At 55.7% G+C, this 23,261-nt stretch overlaps 1 protein-coding gene across 4 annotated transcripts in view; it reads left to right on the forward strand.

Annotated features, from left to right (window-relative positions):
- The window catches only part of TP53BP2 (tumor protein p53 binding protein 2), a 69,762-nt gene that overhangs the window by 44,476 nt on the left and 2,025 nt on the right, over nt 1-23,261 (forward strand). For 2 of the 4 annotated variants that reach the window (XM_036453413.2, XM_036453412.2), the window contains 16 exons: nt 5,947-6,094; nt 8,348-8,461; nt 10,744-10,826; nt 11,190-11,291; nt 12,179-12,353; nt 13,535-13,716; nt 14,053-14,217; nt 14,504-14,732; nt 16,017-16,124; nt 16,433-16,581; nt 17,049-17,439; nt 17,852-18,621; nt 19,239-19,376; nt 20,079-20,212; nt 21,151-21,317; nt 22,225-22,424. In XM_036453413.2, coding sequence (XP_036309306.1) covers nt 5,947-6,094; nt 8,348-8,461; nt 10,744-10,826; nt 11,190-11,291; nt 12,179-12,353; nt 13,535-13,716; nt 14,053-14,217; nt 14,504-14,732; nt 16,017-16,124; nt 16,433-16,581; nt 17,049-17,439; nt 17,852-18,621; nt 19,239-19,376; nt 20,079-20,212; nt 21,151-21,317; nt 22,225-22,424 — 3,255 coding nt within the window. Of the gene's footprint in view, nt 1-4,048; nt 4,068-5,946; nt 6,095-8,347; nt 8,462-10,743; nt 10,827-11,189; nt 11,292-12,178; nt 12,354-13,534; nt 13,717-14,052; nt 14,218-14,503; nt 14,733-16,016; nt 16,125-16,432; nt 16,582-17,048; nt 17,440-17,851; nt 18,622-19,238; nt 19,377-20,078; nt 20,213-21,150; nt 21,318-22,224; nt 22,425-23,261 lie in introns of those variants that run through there. The other 2 variants (XM_045587085.1, XM_036453414.2) reach the window with 2 other exon arrangements.

Raw genomic sequence — 23,261 nt, forward strand, 5'->3', positions numbered from 1 at the left:
CCTCTCTTCTCTTTCCTTTCCCCTCTCCCATCTCCCTCTAAAAATCTATTTTTTAAAAAATCTTTAAAAAATTTACATCTCATTGGGGAGAGCCAAGAAACTGTAGTCATTGGGAGATCCTTCAGGAGCACTGAGCATTAGGGGGACAGTGGTTCTTAACACTTCGCATTCTGTCTTATAAAATCATCTTGTCAAAGAAATGCAAATCCTAAACATAGAAGCAACTCCACTAACTGGCCACTGGGGTCACTTTTAGTTTTATTTGTCCACATAAAACCTATCCCAAACCAAATTACTTGTTTGGATGATAACAGAGTCAGGTTTTCATTGAGAATGTTTGTAAATACCTGTTGAACAGATGGCCCCCGAAAGGCCACCCATAAATAACCCGCAGGCCAATGAGGAGGAGTGAAGAGCAGTGACTCCGTGTGATTTCATTCACCATCAGCCCCCAGCGTGTGTCCAGCAGATCCATCCCATTCGATGGAATCACTACTCCCTACTGCACAGAAGCACGAGCAGAGACCGTGTCCGGGGCCCCCATCTGATGTGCCACCAGCAGTGGGCATCCCTCCGGCCGCTGCCGCCCCACCCGAGCCTCGGAAAGGGCTGGGGACTGACAGTCCCAGCTCCCAGGGCCCTTTAGGATTTCCCACCCTCCGCTCCTCCCTGCACCAGTCCACTTCGGATTCTTTCCTTCCTCCGTCATCACCTTCAAGCCCTTTAAACCCGGTTAAAAGACAGATTAGCCAGCACCCACATACCAAAGGTAATTACCCCTTCCCTTCCCTCCCCAGCGGGGGAGCAGAGGTCCCTAAGGAAGCTTAGGGGGTAGAAAAGTCACTGAGGTGCCGCCATCGCCAGGGTGAGAGGTGAGAGAGCCCTTCAGGTCGTGCTGATGGGGGACCATTAGCAATCTCCTCCTCCCGCTTGTGTTTGATGGATTGATCTCTTCCTGCAGTTGGCACTGTCAAAAGTTGACGTTCCTGACTTACAAGTGGAAGGAAGTTGGCACTTTAAAGTCGCTGACCAGGGCTGATGGGCGCCTCTGCCCGGAGGGAGGAGAGCCGTCCGCGGGGCTGGGCGCTGTGAGTGCGCAGCCCCAGCAGCTTCCTCCGCGTCCAGCGAGGCGGGAAGCTGGACGCTGCTTCGATCGATGGTTGCTGCCCTCGTCATGACGGAGAGAACTGAGCTCAGCTGTTCGCAGGCACGATGGATCGCTGCAGTCGGAGTCAGAGAGAATAATCCCGCTTCCCCCAGCCTCTCCCCGGGGAGTTCACCAGGGAACCCGTCTGCTGCTCCGCGTGGGAAAGAGCGAATGAAGTCCTGTCTGTTTCCTTGGGGTGCGGAGTGTGATGGTGTATGAGGGCTCCAAGTGTCCGGGAAAGGTGGCATTGTGGAAGGAGGGTTACTGTAGGTCAGTTTTTATGTTTTCCGTTCGTTTACGCCTCTTGGCTGTCTTCAGTCTGTCTCAGATGGCATTTCTTTTTTTTTTTTTTTTAATATATTTTATTGATTTTATGCAGAGAGGAAGGGAGAGAGATAGAGAGTTAGAAACATCGATGAGAGAGAGTCATCCATCAGCTGCCTCCTACACACCCCCTACTGGGGATATGCTCACAACCACGGTACATGCCCTTGACCGGAATCGAACCCAGGACCCTTCAGTCCCCAAGCCGACGCTCTATCCATTGAGCCAAACCGGTCTCGGCTCAGTTGGCATTTCTTTTCCCCCCATTTCTGAATTCCCACCTGACCTACAAGTCTCATTCATGCAAATTAGTTCTAAGTTGTTCTCTGACTTACCCATGGGTAAATTTACCTTCCTTAGAGATGGTTCTCTCACACAGTCAGCATGTAGTAGGCCTTTTAAGTGATGATCCAATTCATATGTCACAAAATTCACCCTGTGAGGCGGTGGGTGGTGATGGTGGGGGGGCATTGGATATTTATCACATCATTCTCAGGCCATACAGGATTATCACCTTAAAAACTAGCCTGCTGCAGTGGGTGAAACACTGCATTAACTCACCCCTGATGCCATGGCAGGGCCAGAACCAAGGGTTTCCGGGGCCTCGTTCAGCCCAGCCCGAGGGCCAGACATTCCCCGCCACGTTGTCAAGTGGGCAGTTCAGTGGCTTCGGTCCCCTCAGGGGCTGTTAACTGTCCTCTCCACCCCCAGAGCGTTTCATCACCCAAAAAGTCCCTCAGCCCCTGGCAACCATCCTCTGCCCTGCCTCTTTGTGCTCCGCCCCCTCCCCCCCCATGGCCTCTTAGATTAGAATCCAGATTCTTGTTGGGGCCTTAGAACAACGGTTCTCAGCTGTGGGCTGTGGGCCTGCAGCGGCAGCATCACAGGGGAGCGTCTTGGAAATGCAGAATCTATTAAAAAAAAAAAAAAAAACCACAACAAAACACACACACACGCACATGCACACACAGTAATGTAGATTCGCAGTCCCTCTCCCCATCTGCTGACTCGGAAGCTCGAGCTGGCCCAGCACCTGTGTGTGATCCACACCGAAGTGAGGACCTGTGGCCTTCACAGTCCTGCAGGATCCGGCCTCTGAATTAACGTCTCCCTGTGCTCCCTCTAGTGACCTTCCTCGTCCACAGACTGACCGACTCCGTCCTTCCTCTCCAGCCGCTGGTCCCTCTGCCTGGGACAGCCAGGCTCCTGCGCTCTTTCAGGAGCTGGTGCCCGGGCCCGTCCCTGACCTGGCAGGGGTGGGAGTCACTGCACTCCGCTTGTCCTCCAGCTCCCCCTCCACCTTCCCCACCCTGCTTCCTGCCCAAGGTTCATTTCCAAAAGCTATTCCCAGGCCACCTTACCGCTGTGAGTGACCAGTGGGGAGAGGTGGGGGACAGACGAGGGAGGGAGTCGCATGGACTTGCCCCTTCCCCAGAGGCCGGCCGTGTCCCTCCCAAATGCTGTGCTGTGTGCCGGCTTAGCTCTTTGGTGAGGGTCAGTTCTACTCGAACTTAGATCATAAGGTGGTGGCTTAGAAATAGTGATGAATGGAGAACGTTGAGACAAGTGGGAGGACTGGTTAAAGCCATGCTAGAAGCTGGAGAAAAGAGGAGGGACGCACTGATTTCTCTCAGGTCTAGCTGTGCCGTCCGCTGTAGCATTTACCGGGCGGAAAGAACACTTACTGGGAAACTCAATCAGAGGCAAATCTGTGAACTGCAGTCACAGCTAAAGAATTTATTAATCATAAACAAACACTTACCGCTTCCTTGTTTCGTCCCAGGCACATTCCTGGTGCCGAGGGTAGCGCATGGAACTGACAAACCCTGGCCTGCTTTAATAGGGAAGACATAATAAAAACACACGAAATAACTGTAATGATTAGATATACCATGTCAGCGACTGTCCAAGAAGAGGCGTAAAGCAGGGAAGTGGCATTAGCAGGTGGCCAGGGAGGCCTCGCTGAAAAGGCCACATCGGAGTGGCCTGCAGGGAGGGACACTGCAAACGGGAACGGAAGTGCTTGGCCCTGAGGGGGAGCATGCCCTCGCGGGAGGAACAGCTGGGCATTAGGAGGGGAGGGCTGAGAGGGGAGGGGGCAGGGGGTGGTGTGGGCAGGATCAGCAGCTAATCCAAAACAAACTGCCCCCCCCCCCCCCCACCTGCTGTCATAGTCACACATCAGAGCAGCCTGGCTTCTTCCTGAATTGACTTTCTCACTAGTCACTGGATTGTCCAGTTCCCACACCCTCACTGAGTCACACCACCTGTCTTCTGTCCAATCTGTCATGCCTGGATTGCTAACGTCCAGCTTGCAGGCTGGTGTCAACACGCTGGCTTTTACTCTGACACCGAATAAACACCTGAAATAGCGGTGGCTCTTAGGGAACTTACAGACTCTTATTTTGGAGACGGGGAGGCTGAGATTCGGGAGGTGGCATTATTTCCCTCAGGTTGTCTAATCATTAACAAATCTGGGGTTCGCCCCTGATCTCCTGCCCAGAACCGGAACCGGCAGCAGGTCACACTGCCGGCCCGGCACCCAGGGCCTCACACGGTCAGAACGTCGTCCGGAGCCACTCTGCACGCAGACGAGGTAGAGATGGGCCACCGCATGTGCTACCGTTCAGGCCAGTGTTAATTCTGGGGTTTGGGGGGACAGTAATCATAAGCAGAACGCACCTCGTCGTTCTTACTTGTGATTGCGCTCTTAAAGAAACAAGGCTGTGGTTTCCCAGCAGGTGGAAGCCCCGATCTCGATGCGAGTTTGGGTTCAATAGAGCCGCCCCGTGGACAGCTTACAGGGGGGAGGCGGGATCAGAAGAACAGACTTGTACCCCGGCCCTCTCCTCCAGCGGCTGAGCAGGTCACTTCTCCGAGTCCCCTTTAAAGGATTTCTGTAGGAAGAGAACACAGTGCCTGGGCTGCCCACCGAGCCCCGAGGTGCGATTCTGAGGTGGGTGCCAGCACTCGGGGGGGTGCCAGTCTCAGGTAACCGTTATGTGTTGGGCCTCTGTGTTCAGTAGGCAGACTGTCTATTAAGTATTTCTGTATTCATAAACACCCAAGTCTCCTATTTACAGGGAGAACAGTGACTGTTCTTGAAGAGTTGAACTCCAAAGGACGTTTTGGTGTGTGTGTGTGGGGGGGATATGGAGGAGAGACGTCCCGTTTCATACTGAAGTGTGAATGGTTTATCTCTGTCCCTACATACACTGGCTGTGCGTTTGCCAGAGCGCAGCCGGTGGGATTCCGTGAGTTTAGTTCATCTTTGTTATTTGTCTCATACTTTGCAGTTTTTGTGTACCAGTTCCAAAGTGCTTCTTGTTGGCCAAGCGGAGGCCTAGAACCGTGTATCTCTGTGCAAACTTGGTGTCATTGGCTGGCGGGTTCTGACCTCATCTGGTACAGCTCTTTTATCCAATGAGCCCAACTGGCTAGGTCTCTAGGTTACTTCCTATGTTCTCCACATTTATGGGGATTCAGAGCTTTAGCTACAAGAAGTGGAGACTTGGATTCCCTTAAGAAGAGTTGGTTTTACTGCGAGGAGGAGCCAGGAAGCTCCCAGGGATGAGCCAGTTCCTCCCGGCCCTGTGTCCTCCCCCCACCTCCCCTTCCCCCCACTTTCTCATGTGCACATCTTCTCTCCCCACTTCGGCCAAATCCTTGGGGCATCCAGTCGGTGTCTTAGCTACTTTCCACCACCATCCCTAACGGGACGCTGCCTTCTTACAACAGGGGCCGAGTGCAGCCTCCCAGCTCGGGGGTGACGGGCGGGCGGTTAGCTGGAAGGGGCAGTCGTGTGGCTGTTGACTGATGGTCTCGTGTTATTGTGATCTCAGTGCGGCTCTTACTCTTCTGCTTTTTACAGCCTTAAGACCCAAACTTCCCCCAAATCCTGTGGAGTCTCACTAATTATTTTTGCATAATGTACTGTATTGGTCCATCAGGCTCAAGGTCCAGAGCCTTGGCATGCTCTATCTTTGATTATTTTCATAAGATAAAGTGTTACAGTGGGGTTACAAATGGTTTGTTCTTCTATTCCTGATGCATACTAATTTGCGCTGAGTAGGTGCTCATGGAGTTGCATGCACATAGTGGGTACCCACTGAGTTGAATGAGCCATAGGGTTTACTGACTGGCATTGCATCAACAATTTGCTTCTGCAGCACTGAGAATTAACAGCATTTTTCTTTCTTTCTTTCTTTTTTTTTGTAATTTAATAGGTGTGAAAACTTGCATTCTTTTTTTAAGGTGCAATGTCTATTTTTATTGGGAAGAAGATTGTTAATGAGTTTTAGATTTAAATCCTCTGCTGGCCTGTTTGTCTGCAAGGTCAGAAAGGTCGTGGCGTGACAGCTGGCCGGGCTGTTCCGCTGGACATTTGCACCGGGGCCTGTTTGGGGGCGGGAGGCGAAGGCGGGCACCGCCAGCGCGGGCAGTCGGTAACGCTTGTGCTTTCTCTCTGTTTCCAGATGTTTCTTACCGTGTACCTCAGCAACAACGAGCAGCACTTCACCGAAGTCCCCGTGACCCCAGAAACGATATGCAGGGACGTGGTGGACCTGTGCAAGGAGCCCGGCGAGAGCGACTGCCATTTGGCCGAAGTGTGGTGTGGCTCAGGTGGGCGGGCGGGGCGGGCCGTGCTTGGTTACGGTCTCCATGGCTCCCGGATGGGGCGGGTGCTCCCGCTTCTCACCCAGGAGCTGGACGGCAGCGTGCCCGTCAGGGGACACGTTCCTTCCAGCTTTGCTGTGACAAAGGACGTCTCTGTTCTCTCTCTGCATCCCAGTGGCCACACCACAGAGGAAAGGTCAGAGGGCAGGCAGCTGGCACGCCGGGGGGAGCGGCCGGGGTGCTCCCGGGGTTTTATGTGCTCAGGCTCTGCCAGGTTGGAAACGTGAGGCCTCCTGACCGTCTTGCCCTCGCCAAGGTTTGGTAGGCTTTTAGGCAGAGCTGCTCAGTGTTGATTGCTGTGGTGCAATCATAGGCCTTATACACTGAGTGGCCAGCTTATTATGATCTCCTGTAGAATAAAAGGCCAATATGGAAACTGTCCCCTCGACCAGGAGTTCCACCAGCAGGCAGGCCAACTGCCCATGTCCCCTCCCCCTGAGTGGCCAGATTATTATGCGTTCAGAGATCATCATCATCTGGCCACTTGGTGTATGAAGCCTTGAAGTCAGTCCCTCAGTGTGGTTCTTTGCAGCTCGGAAGTGGGGCGGCCTGGTTTCTTTGGCCCCTTAGGGATTTGTAGACCTGGGAGCAATTTTTCCCGAGTTCTGCTCGTTCCTGCCAGCCTGGGTGAGCTCCCGCGGCCCCCCTTTCCCCGCTGGGGGTGCAGCCAGTTTTAATTACTATAGTTTTCTAACTTAGTGGGTATCATCAGTAAGGCAGGGGCTTATTTCATTCTGATTTAAAAAAAAAAATTCCTGAGCGATGCTTGTGTATTCCCTTTTTCAGATATACGTTAGAATTACCTGGAAAAACTCCGGGAGACATTCTGCTGGGATTTTGATTGGTTGCAATGACTCATAATTAATTTGACGTAGGTTTGTAAGGTGTGATTAAGAACCAAGTCTTGGGTATTGAAATCCTGGCTCTGACATTTACCAGCTTTATGATGGAAGGCCGGGTCCTTAATCTCTGTAATTCTCCAGTGTTTTACCTACAGAATTGGGATCATAATTGAACCTATCTCATAGGATTGAGTGACGATTCCAGGAGATAATGCGTGGGGGGAGGGGGCTTCGCATAGCTCTCTGTGCATTTAGTATTAGCTCTCAGTAATAGCTATGATGTTTTACACACACCCCCCTCCTTTGCTATAAATGGTCCCAAGTGTCCTATTTAACAAATAGTAAATATATCACTTTGATTTTGTGAGCTTCTCAAGTTTCTAATTTTCGTTCGCTGACAACCTTTTTACAGCGAGGAGCTTTGATTTGCCATCTCATTTCCCTGCCGCCTGTCAGTGTTTGTGTAGAGAGCATTTCTGAGATTCCTGTTACAGCCTGGGACCGATGGGGAGGGAGACAGATAAGTTTGCTGCCGTCGAGTAGAAACAGGTTCAGCAGATGCTTAGGACACGGCGTGGTGACCGCAGTGACGGGTGGACGTGCTCCGTCGGCAGGAGGAGAGAAATGCCCATCGGTTGCCTGCGCATGCATCCTGACTGGGCATGGAGCCCGCAAGCTGGCATGTGCCCTGTCTGGGACTCGGACCTGCAGCCCTTTGGTGCATAGATGACACATGAGTCAGGGTTGGGAGGTTTTTTGAGGGGAGCTTTAGGTACCTGGTTTCTCCCGAGGTCCCCATCTATTCGGGTGTGTAGCTGGGCCCTTCTTTTTGTCTCTAGAAAAGTCCGGACAAGTGGCCGTTCACTGGAGGGGCCACGTGGATGTATGTGCAGTGCAGTCAGCAGCCTGTCATTGGGCAGTGGATACAGCTAGTTTTTTAACAGTTTTTAAAATAATTTAAAAAGTCTAGGAGAGAGTAAGACGAAGCTGTTTAGAAAGTTGTTTATAAATTTTTGGTTTAATATATTTAGAGAATCCTAGAACCAGTGGAATTAGCAGGGACCTCAGAGCATCCCGCGTAGGAGATGACGGAAACCTGTGGAACCCGGGGGCTGGCTACGGGGCCGGCCGATGGCCAGTGAGGGGCCCACGGAGTGAGGCCGGCCCGGCCCCTTCCAGCCGGCCCAGGCCCAGGCCCAGGCCCAGGCCTCCCCCCGGGCTCGACACGGATGTGTGTGGGAATTTTCCAAGGGGCCCTGCAGTGGAAACAGATGACCTCAGCTGCCGTGTGTTTCCTGCAGTCCCAGCATGTCATGTGCACGCAGGATAGATAACACGTGCGTGTGTCCCCCCCCAGAGCGCCCCGTGGCCGATGGCGAGCGGATGTTGGACGTCCTGCAGAGGTTCGGGAGCCAGAGGGACGAGGTGCGGTTCTTCCTGCGGCACGAGCGCCCCCCGGGCCGGGACCTGGGTAGGTGCACCCCGGGGTCGGCAGCGGGATCGGGACTGTGTGCCGGGCGTTGGCCTGGGCCCGGGTAATCTGAGGGGGGGGGGGGGCGGGTACCGGCGAGACGACGGCTAAGCCGGGGAAGAAGTGAGGACGGAAGGGCTGAGGGGAAGGGCGGCCAGGGGTTAGAGGTGACACGGCTCAGGTCCGCGCAGGGTGAGTGGGAGGAGCTGTGGTCACAGCAGAAGGCTGGGAGGTAGGATTCCAGGCGGAGCTCTTCCGGGGGCCGCGGTGCCAGGTTGGCCATGAAAGGGGCCGGGGGGCAGGGGGCAGGTGAGGAAACCAGCGCCCGGAGCCTGGCTGTGGCTGGGACCGTCATGCGGGTGCAGGCAGGGCTGGCCTGGGCGGAACGTGGTAGTCAGGTGCTCACCTCTCGTGAAGAGGCTGTGACCAGGTTTGATGACGGGAGGAGAGGGCAGGGGGCAGTCATGGCGCGGAGAAACAGCCGGCTGCACACGGCACCGCCATTGGGCGGGTCTGGGAGGACGTGGCAGGGCGAGCAGCTTCCAGGCAGGTCCGCGGGCGGCCCCGCGCCCCGCGGGCAGGCGCCGGTGGAGGCGATCACGAGGTATTTCTAAGCCTGTTGGAGTTTTCACAATGGGAAGCTGAGTGTTTGTGACTCTTGTACATAATTCTCGGGAGTAAGACTAGGTAACATGTTCGCCTTTGGATGTTCCGCACGCAGTCTCAGTTTTATGGCTTTACTGGGAATTGAGAAGTCCAGAGGGTCCCCGCAATGAGGAATTACCAAGGTCAGACACGGAGGAGCTCACAGTGGACTTGTCTGGCCTCTTGCACTCCGCAGAGGAGAAGGTGATCCTCGGGGGCTCGGTGACCTGTCAGAGGCCACACACCCAGCGCAGAGCCAGAGTGGGACTCCATCACCTCTGCCCAGCCGGCGGGCCGGCGTGCTGTGTGGTGTGACGGTGCCCGTGAATCTGATTTAAATGAGCACCTATTGTTTCCCTAACCATTCTTCTCCGTGGTTTTCACTGGCACCTGCACCTCACTTTTATTCGTCCTGTTTACGTTCTGCACGCATCCTCTGCCGAGAAATGGCTGGACGTTACCCACTCGCCTGCCAGTTGAGATGTCCGGCCGTGCAGCCGGGGCTGAATTATTGAACGGCCTCGCGATGGGGTGCTGTGCGGTGTCGGAGTGTCTGTAACGTGAGATGCGGACGGAGGTGGAGGAGCCGTTTCACGTTGTCACACGCTCCAGTGCCCCACGGTGTTGGACTTGGGTAGGACAGGGCTGCTGGTCCGTGTCCTTCCATCGGCTGGATTATAGGTTAGGAGGCTGTCACGGTGGTCTTTTTCCAGTTTTACTCGGGCCTGGGACCCAGAATGGATGTGGTTTGAAGCTCTTGCCTTGCTATCTATGGAACTGCACTGGCGGAGGTGGTGGTGATGGTGGTGGTGGTGGGGGGATGGATTGGTGGGGACTGCCTTCGAGGCAGCAGAGACAGCAGTTGTTCCTAAACGTAGATTTACTTTTCTTGCAGAAGTAGTGTGACCGATTCCTGGGGCTGTTTTCTGAGAGAATTGAACAGTGTTTTAAAAATAAAGCTAAGACGGTTCTAGCCCATTTGGCTCAGTGGATAGAGTGTTGGCCTGCGGACGGAAGGGTCCCGGGTTCGATTCCAGTCAAGGGCACAGGCCGGAGTTGCTTGATCCTCGGTGGGGGGCGTGCAGGAGGCAGCCAGCAATGGTTCTCTCCCGTCATCGATGTTTCTATCCCTCCCTCTTCCTTCCTCTATGAAATCAATAAGAATATATGATAAATAAGAAAATAAATAAACAAAGCTAACACAGTAGGACTAGGGATGGCGGGACCCCTGGCTCTGAAGATACCGTGTTACTGGAATGGGAGTTGGTGGTAAGCTTTAGGCAGGTTCAGTAGACATTTAATAATCTTTCTAACTTCTGGAAGTAGAAATATTAGGTTAATTTCACTTACATAAAAAATTTTCTTTGTTGATATTTGTTTCTTACAATGTATCAGTTTAAATTAAGACTATTTTCCCTTATGATGCCTTAAGTAATGCCGAAAGACCCATATATTTTGGCTTAAAACTTTCGTTTTAGCCAAAACAGAATACAGTGTTTTCCAGTTAGTACTTTCCCAAACTAAGAAAAGTTTCCTTTCCACTTAAAATGTCCAAGGGCAGTGATCACAGCACTAAGAAATGGACTTGGAGCGTCTGCGGCTCTGATTTAACGCTTGGTTTTGACTTGTGTGCTTAGTGAGTGGACCGCGGCCTCAGGATCCCACTCTGAAAAGAAACGGCGTGAAGGTGCCGGGGGACCAGCGGCGGAAGGAGAACGGGGTGAGTGAGCTGTCATCCCGGGGGCGCGCACCACTGCGCCGCTGCCTCTTACCCTTTAGCTCACTCGTCCGACGTTACTGACGATTGAAACTAAGTTTAAATAGTTTTAAAATAGAATATCTTATTTTACTTTATTTAAAATAAAAGCGTTGGTCTGTATGTGAGTATGTTTTATACCTTAACTTAGTAATAAATCAGCGGGGAGGGAGTGATGATGTAAAAGTCAGTGGTCTCTTTAATACCACGGAAGGAAAATGGCTGCATGACGGTGCCCCAGGGGTCCAGGCGAGGCTCGCACACAGCACAGCCAGACCCCCGCGGCGGCTCTGCGCGCTCACGGGCGGGCTTGCTGCCTCCCCTTAGGTGAACAGCCCTCGCATGGACCTGACCCTCGCCGAGCTCCAGGAGATGGCGTCGCGCCAGCAGCAGCAGATAGAGGCGCAGCAGCAGATGCTGGCGACGAAGGTAACGTCTGTGTGAGGGGCCTGGCAGGCCGCGTGCCCTGTGTGCGCCGGCTGCTCCCAGGGTGTCCTCATTTTCCCTCATTGCTGATAGGGCAGTTTCCTGAAGGCCCCTCTCTGAGCCTGTTTGTTGAGTGCACTGTATTTGAAGGATGAAAGGCACAAAGAGGGTTACATTTTTTTTTTTTAAAATATATATTTTATTGATTTTATACAGAAAGGGGAAGAGAGAGAGAGAGAGTTAGAACCATTGATGAGAGAGAGTCATTGATCAGCTGCCTCTTGCACACCCCCTACTGGGGATATGCCCGCAACCAAGGTACATGCCCCTGACCGGAATCGAACCCGGGACCTTTCAGTCCCCAAGCCGACGCTCTATCCATTGAGCCAAACCGGTTTCGGCAAGAGGGTTACATTTCACACTTCCTTTCACCCTCACGGGGCCGGGGAGGGAGTTATCGGTCACCTTATGGATGAAGAAACAGACTTACGTACTCGGCGAGCTTGTGTGAGTTGCTGCGATCTCATAGCTAAAGGGTGACGAGCTCAGATCTGAACCCAAACTTGACGCCACAGCTTATCACTTCACAGCTTATCACTTCCTGAGACGGCCTCCCCGCTTCCCGAGCTCCCTCTTCCATCGTAGCTGCGGCTCATGGGTCTCTGCTCGCTCGCTGCACAAGAACCACTTGGAGCGGGAATCCTGCTTTTGGGATCCCACCCCTAAGGGACTCTGGGACGGGGCCCCCGCTGGTCTGATGGCGTGTCCGGGGCAGAGCAGCGTGCTGGTGCGCCTCGGGCCCCGGTGCCTCGGGGCTCTGGTTAGATTGCTTTGGGGTCGGTGGGCTCCCTGCTCGCAGAGAGAGAGCCTGATGGTGGCGTTCACCTTAGGAGCAGCGCCTGAAGTTTCTGAAGCAGCAGGATCAGCGGCAGCAGCAGCAGGCCGCCGAGCAGGAGAAGCTCCGGAGGCTGAGAGAGATCGCGGAGAGCCAGGAGGCGAAGCTGAAGAAGGTGAGGGCGCTCAAAGGCCACGTGGAGCAGAAGAGACTGAGCAACGGGAAGCTCGGTGAGTGCCCCGTCGGTTTGTCTCCGCTCCCGCGGCTGCATGTTGAGCACTTCGGTGTGGGAAGGCGATGTAAACCTGCAGCAGAGAGGAGTACGATGAGACTCCGTGTGCAGATAACTGTAAAAGAATGTTTGGAAAGTAAGATGCACTGTAACTTGGATGTCACTGGCTCCTCTGAATTGAGTTGAGTTGTTGAATGTTTAGCCAAGTTTCTAAAATTACCTTTGGAAAACGTAGTAGTTTTTTCTCTCTAAATATGTTTTGACTGCAAATCAGATGATGGCAAGGATTTTTTAGTTATAGAATAGGTCTATCAGTTACATGACCATTTACATTAACATTTTGGTGATTTAAAAAAAAAAAATCTTCATTGTTGAAAGTATTACATCTGTCCCCCTTTCCTGCCCCCCTATTGGCCCCTTCTAGCCCACCCAGTCCCCAGCCCGAGGCCTTCACCACCCCATCGTCTGTGTCCATGGGTATAATAGTGCACATATGCATGGCAAGGTCTTCTCATTGCAACTGTCCCTTCAGCATTTCCTGCAGTGCTGGTTTGGTGGTGATAATCTCCCTTTACTCTTTTTTTGTTTGGGAAGCTCTTTATTTCACCACCTATTTCGAATTATAGCCTTGCTGATATAGTAATCTTGGTATCAGATCTTTCTTTTTATTACCTTGAATACTTCATGCCATTCCCTCTGGCCTGTAGAGTTTCTGATGGGTAATTAGTTGACAGCCTTATGGGAACGCCTTTGTAGGTAACAAATTGCTTCTCTCTTGCTACTTTTAAAAGATTCTCTCTTTCCCTTTAATTTTTGGCATTTTAATTATGATGTGTCTGGGTGTGGGCCTGTTTGAGCATTGACCTATGAACCAGGAGGCCACAGTTTGATTCTTGGTCAGGGCACATTCATCGCTCCAGTGGGAGGCATACAAGAAGCAGCCGATCAGTGATTCCTCTCGTTGATGTTTCTGTCTCTCCCTCTTCCTTCTTCTCTAAAATCAATGAAGATATATTAAAAAACAACAACAACAAAACACCACTAGGTTAGCTCTAGGACTGGTCTGGAAGATTCCTCCACTTTTTGTTGGAAAGTTCGCTGGGAAACCGGTTGCCTGGGAAGTGGTCCATTCCTGTTTCTCTTTTCACCGATGGCTGCTTTCTCCCCTCCTCATCGCAGTGGAGGAGATTGAGCAGATGAACAGCCTGTTCCAGCAGAAGCAGAGGCAGCTCGTCCTGGCCATGTCCAAAGTCGAGGAGCTGACGAGGCAGCTGGAGATGCTCAAGAACGGCAGGATCGACGGCCACCATGACAACCAGTCCGCCGTGGCCGAGCTCGATCGGCTGTACAAGGAGCTGCAGGTACCGGGCTGCCGGGACGCAGGCAGGAAGGGCTGGATTTCCCCGTCTTTTCCTTTAAGGAGATGGAGGGGAGGAAGCCCTGAGCCCCAGCGAGTTCAGAATAGACTGTCCAGTCCCTCACTAGAAATCGGAGGCAGTCCTCAGAGCTGGACTCGGAGCCTTGAGATGAGAAGCGGGGGGGGGATGGGGGGAGGAGAGGAGGGGTAGAGTGGCGGGGAGCGGGCAGGAGACCTTACAGTCTTAGAAATTATGTAACAGTGACCCGAGGGACTCCGAGTAAGAACTTATTCTTCCTCCCCCTTGGCTGCCTCCTTCTGCTGTCCCTGTTTTATTCAGCTAAGAAACAAGCTGAACCAGGAGCAGAATGCCAAACTGCAACAGCAGAGGGAGTGCTTGAACAAGCGCAATTCAGAGGTGGCGCTGATGGACAAGCGTGTGAACGAGCTGCGGGACCGGCTGTGGAAGAAGAAGGCGGCGCTGCAGCAGAAGGAGAACCTGCCCGTGAGTGGGCGCCGGGCTGGGCGGGAGGGGCCGGGCTCGGCGGCTGCTGTGGTCAGTGCTGGCCGTGCCCTCCGTAGAGGCGGCGCTCAGAGCTGCTCAGACGTGACCGTCGCCTGGTGCCTGCCGGCGCTCCGACCCGCTGGCTCCGGTTTTCTCGCCGATGCTTGTTGGGGAGCGGGCTTTTGTTGGGGAGTTTCTAGCGGACTCTGGCTACGGCCGCTGGTGAACACGATGGGCTGGATCCCGCCTGCCCGGCGATCCTGAAGGGCCTGTGCTTCCTCCGAAGGTCTCGCCCGATGGGAACCTGCCTCCGCAAGGCGTGTCGGCGCCGAGTCGCGTGGCGGCCGTCGGCCCCTACATCCAGTCGTCCACCATGCCCCGGATGCCGGCCAGGCCGGAGCTGCTGGTGAAGCCGGCGCTGCCCGACGGGCCCCTGGCCATGCAGCCGGCGGAGGGGCCCATGAAGGTGCACACCCTGCCGCACATGCGGTCCGGGGCCGCCGCCCAAGCCAAAGGTAAACCGGTCACCGCCGGCCCGTCCTCCCACCTTACTGTTTGAGCTTTCCAACACCGCCTTCCTGTCCCTGCCCGTGGTCACAGTCTAGGAATCCCCTGTGTTCTCTGCTGGTCAGGGAGGGCAGCAGAATGTAATGTTCTCAGCCCCGAGTGACACAGTTCTGGTCAGGAAGGGAAGCGAATGCGATGTTTCTGCAAATCCGCAGACTGTACTGAATTCCTCCTGTGATCAGGACATGGTGACCGGGTGTTAGTAACTGGGAACTGTCTGTGTGAAAGCACCCTCTCTGTGGTCAGTGGTGGTGACTTTGCAGAGTGCCAGGTGGTGGGTCCCGTTGGTAAATCAGGTGCTTGGCTCGCGTACCTGCCCGCTGATGGTGCTAGGATCAGGCACGCATGTGGGGAGGGAAAGTGTGAGCAGCAGGCTCCGGGTTCGTGAGCTTTGATCCCAGGCGGTCCTCGGGCACACGGGGAGGTACCAGCCGGAGGTCTGTCACGGGAGGAGGATGAAGGGAGAACCGTGGGAGAGGGAGAAAATGACAGCCAGTGTTGTCTCTCTTCCTAACCACCCTCATGTGGTGACATTCGGTAGCTTCGTTATGATTTTGCCGTAATTGCCGCTGTGAAGCAGTGTGGCATCTCGTGAGTCTACTGTAGGGCGCTTTTGTGGTGTTTCTGTAAAGACAAAGAAAAGCTTTGTAACGTCCATCCTGGTGGAGGAAAATCCCGAATACACTGATTGGGCAAGACTAGTCCGAGCTATGGCTTATTTTTCTTTCTTTCTTTCTTTGCCTGGTGTAGTCTGTGCATTCTTATGGTGTCGTTCGGGAGCCCGGGCCTGCTGAATTAGAAGCCGTTTTCTGGGTGTGGTGGTGACATGTTCTTACCCAGCGAAGCGTAATGTGTCCTTGTTGGATAGAGCGTCGGCCTGTGGACTGAATGGTCCCAGGTTCGATTCTGGTCAAGGGCATGTACCTTGGTTGCGGGCACATCCCATTGGGAGGTGTGCTGATCGATGTTTCTCTCTCTTCAATGTTCCTCTTCCTTTCTCTGTAAAAAAAAAAAAAATCAATAAAATATATTTAAAAAGTAAACTGTTTGAGGAAGGGGGGAAATTTTAAATTAGAAATATGCCCCCTGATACTTTCTAAATAAGTTTGCTGGGATGGTTGGATCTGACACTTAGAGCTGTTTTTGAGAGATTCCAGTTCGTAGCAGCGAGAGGACTCGGTGAGGACTCCTCAGAACGCCAGCTGACGTGTGGTTGCTTTTCTGAATTCCAGGCTCTAAGGTCCATTCCCTTGGCCCCGACTGGAGCTCCCACGCCGACCTCTTCCCAGGCCAGGCCCCCGCCCCCGCCCCGAAAGGCCCCGGGAGCGCCCCGGACCCAGGTGAGGCCGGGCGGCCCCGCTCTGCCTGGGCCCCTCACGGCGCCCCCTCCTTCTCCGGGGGTTTGTCTTACTGGGAAAGCCAGGGGCGGGGGTTAGTGCAGATCACCCGCACTGAGTCGGGGAACGAAGGCAGTGCCAGCATTGTCTGTTTGGGTTATTTCTTCATCAACCTAATGAAAACCAGGGAGGCATTTCGTGAGTGCAGGTTCCAGAGCGATGGGGGAGGGAGACTGAGGTGAGGAATAAATTCTGCTACAGTTTTGAGTATCAGTGTGATTTTTTTTTTTTTTTTCTTTTCCGTTTCTCAGCCGACGACGGGGAGGCCCCGCCCAGGGAGAAGGAGAAGAAGGTGCGGCCCTTCTCCATGTTCGACACGGTCGACCAGGCGGCCGCACCCCCCGCCTTCGGGTCCCTGAGGAAGAACCAGAGCAGCGAGGACATCCTGCGGGATGCGCAGGTGCGGGGGCACCCGGGGTACAGCGCCGGTGTTAGAGGGGGACAGGGCAAGGTGGGGGGGACACCTGGGAGGGCAGGAAGCACGCGGCCTCTGTCGCTGTCCGGGAGTCTGTGTGCGCTGTCACGCCTCCGGGGGCACGGACGCACCTGTTCTGGGCCGTATTTCATGGAAGTCTCCCAGGAGAGCATCCAGTGTCCTGCTCAGCTACCTGCCGGGACAGGAAGTGGCCCCGAGGAGCCGGTTCCTCCCCGGAACTGAGCTGGGCTACCGAGTCCCAGTCACTGGGCGTCAGTTCAGAGCCTTAGGCGTTAGATGTGAAGGGTTTAAACGTGGAGCTAGTTCAGTGGTCACTTGCATGTGTGGAGTTAGGTGATCCAGACCATCCTGTGCCCAGCGGCTCAGTGTTTTTACTGTGTGTTTGTGTGCGTGTGTGTGTGCGTGTGTGTGTGTGTGTGTGTGTCTTACAGGCCGCAAATAAAAACGGGAAAGTACCACCTCCCGTCCCATCAAAACCCAAACAGATCAGCTTGCCTTATTATGGACAAGCCAGCACGTCCCCGCCGGACGCGAAGCCCGACGGGAGCCCCCAGCAGCCGCCCGGCGCCGCGGCGCCCGCGGGAAGCAAGCCCAGGCCCCCGGGGCCGCCGCTGGAGAGCCCGCCGGCCGCGGCCGTGCGGCCCTTCACGCCGCAGCCCGCCAAGGACGCCGGCCTGCCGCCCCTCCGGCGGCCGCAGACCGTGGCGGCCAGCTCCATCTACTCCATGTACACCCAGCAGCCGGCGCCCGGGAAGAGCTTCCAGCAGGCCGTGCAGAGCGCCCTGACCAAGGCGCAGCCCCGAGGCCCGCACTTCCCCAGCGGTGAGCCCCCTCCCGTCCCCCCCCTCTGACCGGTGCTTTTGTCCCGAGAGCTTGTTTCATCGTGGCTTTTGGTCTCGATGGGCAGCTTCAAAGGGGAGTTCCTGCTGCACATCAGCCACTGCAGTGGTGATAGTGAATCCTACGAAACACTGAGTCCAATAGGGGATGAAACTGGCGGGAGAGACAGAGCCTGCCACGTGGTGGCTGCCCCAGGGCACCTGCTCCCACCGCCCGCGGCCCCTCCAGAGCGGAGGACACAGGCGACTGTCCTCCTGGTGCCTGGGCGGCCGGGCAGCTGCCCGTGGAGGCGCTTCCATGAGGCTGAGGGAGGCCTCCGTGGGGTTGGCCGTGCCTGTGCCTGGCCAGTGTTGCTTAGTTAACTTAACCGGGGCTTTTCTCCTTCTGCGATTAGTCTACGGCAAGCCCGTGGTCGCTGCCCCGAACCAGCCGCCCCTGGACGGCCTCTACGCCGGTAACCAGGGCAGAGCCGGCGGCCCGGAGCCCGACGCCGAGCCGGCCGCCTCCGGTCCCGAGAGCCACGAGCACGAGAGGATCCCGCGGCCCCTGAGCCCCACCAAGCTGCTGCCTTTCCTGTCACACCCCTACCGGAACCAGAGCGACGTGGACTTGGAAGCTCTGCGCAAGAAGCTGTCCAACGCCCCCCGGCCCCTGAAGAAGCGGAGCTCCATCACCGAGCCAGAGGGGCCCAACGGGCCCAACATCCAGAAGCTGCTGTACCAGAGGACCACCATCGCTGCCATGGAGACCATCTCCGCGCCATCCTACCCGGCCCCGCCCAGCGCAGTGCCCGCCGGCCCCGAGGGCCCCGCGGAGACCCAGAACCCGTATGCGCACGCGGAGCCCGAGGAGGCGGCGGTCCCCCTGGCTCCGGAGCCCGCGTCCCCGGAGGCAGCCGCCAGCGCCGGCACAGAGAACAGCGACCTGCCAGCCCCTCCCCTGGGCCCCGACTACGTGTCCGAGGGAACCCCCGACGCCAGCCCGAGTTTCCAGAACAGCGTGGAGGAACCGAACCCGGAGGCCCCCCACGTGCTGGAGGTGTACCTGGAGGAGTACCCCCCCTACCCTCCGCCTCCGTACCCGTCGGGGGAGCCCGAGGGGCTGGGGGAGGACTCGGGGAGCATGCGTCCGCCTGAGGTCACCGGGCAGGTGTCGCTGCCGCCGGTAAGTCCCGTGGCCCGTGTGACGATTCGGGAACCTCGTCCCTCTTCCGGGTGTTGGTGTGGGACTCCGGAAGAAGGCGCATCCTGTGGCCGTGGATGTGCCCTGCACTTGGCCTTTTATATTTAATTCCTTAGGCACAGAGTGGGCCTTACACGTGGGAAGGAAACGGTGTTGTGTTTTAAAAAACTACTTTTATTGATTTTTAGAGAGAGAGGAAGGGAGAGGGTTAGGGTTAGCTCTTGCCCAAGTGAACGGTGGGGTTTGCTGTGCTATAGTAGGCAGGTAGTTGAAAGACCAGTCTTGGTTAGTTTTGAACTTGGCAGAAAACCAGCCTGCCTGTCATTGGAGATGGTCCTCTTAGCTCCGTTCATGCTGCAGGGACACCCAAAGGTATCTCACCAGGTTCCAGAAAGTCACGTTCTGGGGGCACATGGGATAAGCTGTTGTGGCTTAGGTACTTACGTGGCTTATGTATGAATGATGTGATGCTTCAATAGAAAGTGCTGAATGTATTTTTTGTGTCTTTTACCCACTCAGCTGGGGTGTTATTCCTCCCCGTTTTTGTTGGTCTCTTGCTTAGAACAGGCTCCTTACTTTTCCACGCTTTTCTTCTGCAGGGCAAAAGGACCAACCTACGTAAGACCGGCTCCGAGCGGATCGCTCACGGAATGAGGGTGAAGTTCAACCCCCTTGCCCTGCTCCTGGATTCCTCTTTGGAGGGGGAATTTGACCTTGTGCAGAGGATCATCTACGAGGTATGATGGGTCGGTTTCTTAAACACGACCTTGCTTCATAGTTCGCTTTAAAGCTCTCATCAGGAAGCTGCCGTAGAGAAGCTGTGTTTTTGAGTTTCCTTTGTGGGGGCGGGGTTGTTGAGAGAAGCTCTTGAACTTGCTCCAAAGCAGGCGTTGCTGTCCTAAAGGTGTGACTGTCACGTGTTCGATAATGCAGAAGTGTCGTCTTCACCGGGCCCCCTGGAGTCCTGTGCTTTCTCCGGGGTCCTCACCCCCCTTTAAAAGTTGCTCCTGTGTGGGTTTACGCTAGACGGTTAAATTACAGATGTGGTCCTGCTGCTCAGAAGCCTACAATTTAAAATATTTTTAGTTGACCTTTTTTCCTTTCCATGGAAAATGTCACTTGTAGTTTAGACACTAATTTGTGGTGGGAAGTTGGAGGGTAAATAAACAAAAATGACTCTACGGATAGAGTTTCTGGTTCTACTTCAATTTTTTTGGGGAAAAAAACTTTTCATAGTGAATGCCTACTGAATGTGGCTGTTTTGTCCGTCTCATTTCTAGAATTGTTCTGCATATCGTTTTCTTGGCTCTCGTAGGTTTTGATTATGATTTTTTAGACAAGGGCCACAAGTCTATTTCTGTCCTCATGGTCCCGCGGAGCCAGTTGCTCGCGACCAGGTGCGGAGACATTGAGTGGCGCCCCCCTTCTTGCCGTTGCAGGTGGAGGACCCGAGCCTGCCCAACGACGAGGGCATCACGGCGCTGCACAACGCGGTGTGCGCCGGCCACACCGAGATCGTCAAGTTCCTGGTGCAGTTCGGGGTGAACGTCAACGCTGCCGACAGCGACGGGTGGTGAGGCTTCCATGCAGCTCCGCGTGTTATACCTGATCTCCCACTCCGAGCAATCTGCAGCCACAGCCCCGCACTAGCAGGGGTAGCGCCTGGATCGGGGGTGCGGGCACATTTTTTAAAGCTGTGCACCCAAGAGGAACGAAATGAAAGGGGAGGGAGAAAAAGGGTAAAGAAACAGAACCATACGTCCTTTAGGGCCTGCTTAAAATTCTCAAGCCCTGCCACATCCGGTTTGGCTCAGTGGATGGAGCGTCGGCCTGTGGACTAAAGGGCCCCAGGTTCGATTCCAGCCAAGGGCACATGCCCGGGTTGTGGGCTCGATCCCTCTCCGCCCCCAGTGGAGGGCGTGCATTGATTCCTATCCCTCTTTTTCTCACTTCCTCTCTGAAATCAGTTAAAAATATATATTTTTAATAAAAATTCTCAAGCCCTTCTTCTTCTGAGCCTGGGCAGCGGCCCTCCTCCCTGTCGGCCTGGGGTGGCGGCTTGTGGTCCATAACGAAGCACTGGCGGTGCTGGCGAGAGAGTCGGTGATGGTATGAATGGCGAGGCCATGTCCTGAGTGAAGGTCTTCAAGGAAAAGGCCGTGTGGCCTCTGCTCCGGCAGAGTAATCAGGCTGGAGCTTCAGAGCATCGAACTGCATGCGTCTCACCGGGTTAGGTTATCACCAGGTTTCATTCCTGCCGCTCATTCCCTGGGCCCCTCCCCCCACTCCCCGCCGCCCGGCCCGGCAGCGCGGCACTGGGCCGTGTCCCCCGCTGGCTGTGGTTCTCCGGTGGCTCGGTGTCTGCGTGTAGGTGACTTAAAGGAACCTGTGAAGAGTCCTCGGGAGGAGGGCTTAGTAGACGACAGACTCAAGACCTTCCTTCGCAGATCGCCGGTGGCCGCAGGCGCCATTCGGTTAAGAGCCGTCCCCAGCCCGCTTGTCCCCCCACAGGACCCCCCTGCACTGCGCTGCCTCCTGCAACAACGTGCAGGTGTGCAAGTTCCTGGTGGAGTCGGGGGCCGCCGTGTTTGCCATGACCTACAGCGACATGCAGACGGCCGCGGACAAGTGCGAGGAGATGGAGGAGGGCTACACGCAGTGCTCGCAGTTCCTGTACGGTGCGTAGGCCTCGCGTGACGTGTGTGTGTGAGACATGTGTGTGCCCCCCCCCCCCCCTCCGCCCCATTGCCTCCCTGTGAGAACCGGTACCCTCAGAAGCAGCGCCCCGGGGGGGGGGGGACAGGGCTGGAGAGGGGCTGGGAGGAGCTCTGCTACCGAGTGGGCGCTGCTCACTGAGGGTACCAGTCCTTACAGTTTGTGGATTTCACTGTCTTAGAATTCAGATACTCCTTATTTTAGAGTTGACCGCATGCAGGCTTTTAAAAAATCACATCTAAAGCACTTAGCCCCATTCTGCATCCCAGCATAGTTTATATATGCTGCTTCTATCCTCCTGCATTTGGAAATGGATAGACCCCTTTAACCGATACACACCTCTGCTTCCCTCGGTAGCTCGGAGTTTAGGGAGGTTGAGGCCGTGTCTGAGTTCCTTGGCCCGATGCGTAAGAGCAGGCTGGGAGGGGCCGGCATGCGCTCATGCTTACGTCCTCGCCTGGAGCCGTTCTCCCTGGCCCCTGGGCTTGCAGGAGTCTGGGGGGTGCAGACTAGCTGCAGAGGCGCTCAGGGTGGTCAGTGTGTGAGCTCAGAGCCGGCAGCACAGGCACCTCCCCTCTCTGTCCCTCTCCTCTGCGGGCGCCCTCCCTGCCGGGGCCCCTCCCTGCCGGGGCCCCTCCCTGCCGGGACCCCTCCCTGCCCTGCCGGGACCCCTCCCTGCCGGGACCCCTCCCTGCCCTGCCGGGACCCCTCCCCGCCGGGGCCCCTCCCTGCCGGGGCCCCTCCCTGCCGGGGCCCCTCCCTGCCGGGGCCCCTCCCTGCCGGGGCCCTGTGTGCGTGTGTTCAGTGGGGAGGCGCAGGGCCGGCCGGTACCCACGTCCCATCGCCTGCGCTGTGCCTCCCGCCCGGCAGGCGTCCAGGAGAAGATGGGCATCATGAACAAGGGCGTCATCTACGCGCTGTGGGACTACGAGCCTCAGCACGAGGACGAGCTGCCCCTGAGGGAGGGCGACTGCATGACGGTGCTGCGGCGCGAGGACGAGGCCGAGGTGGAGTGGTGGTGGGCGCGCCTGGGCGACCGGGAGGGCTACGTGCCCCGCAACCTGCTGGGGGTGAGTGCCGGCCGGCGCGGCCGGGGGCTGTGGGAACCCTGTGAGGGGACATGGAGTGTAAAACGTGGATGGTCTAGATCACATGTGTCAAACACAAGGCCCGCGGGCCAAATCCGTCCCGCCAGGCCTTGCAATGTGGCCCGCACCGCGCTGTCATCACTGCACTCCGCTGCGTTTCCATCACAATGACAGTTTATGACTGTTCGGTAAACCATTCGGCCCGCGATTTAGGCTGGATTTTAGATTTTGGCCCCTTCTCTGATTGAGTTTGACACCCCTAGTCTAGACCCAGGCTGAAAGCCACGTTTTCAGTGATGCCTCTGGGCGGCCAGTGGCACACGTCGGTGTTTGCCGGCCTGGAGGTCAGGGCCTGTCTGCGTGTGCAGGTACCCGGCCAGCGTGATGGGCAGCGGGCTCCTGACATTGGAAATGGGTGTGTTTACATCGGGACTCGCAACTCTGGCAGCGAGCAGGATTCTTTGTTCTGTCTCTGCTGTTTGATTTCAAGTTTCGTCAAACCAGGAAATAATAAGATCATGTGAACAGCGGGGCCTTCGGGGAGAAGCTGGGGGGACGGGGGAAGGAGGAGGACACCTTGTGGACTTGGCACAGCCGCCTTCCCAGGTCCCGTGTTTCATACCGTGTGGGCCTGGGGCCTGGGGCCGTGGGAACCCGGCAGAGAGATGAGTTAGTTGAGAGACGGAGCTTAAAGCGCTTGCAGAGCCTGTGGGCGAGGAAGTAGGCGAGTCTGAGGGCAGGAAGGGCCGATGCCACCGACAAGGAACAGCACGCAGGTCAGTAGGCTGGCTCCCACCCCGGCAGGTGCCCGGGCCCTGG

Source organism: Pipistrellus kuhlii, unplaced genomic scaffold, assembly GCF_014108245.1.
Source record: "Pipistrellus kuhlii isolate mPipKuh1 unplaced genomic scaffold, mPipKuh1.p scaffold_m20_p_25, whole genome shotgun sequence".
NCBI lineage: Eukaryota > Metazoa > Chordata > Mammalia > Chiroptera > Vespertilionidae > Pipistrellus > Pipistrellus kuhlii.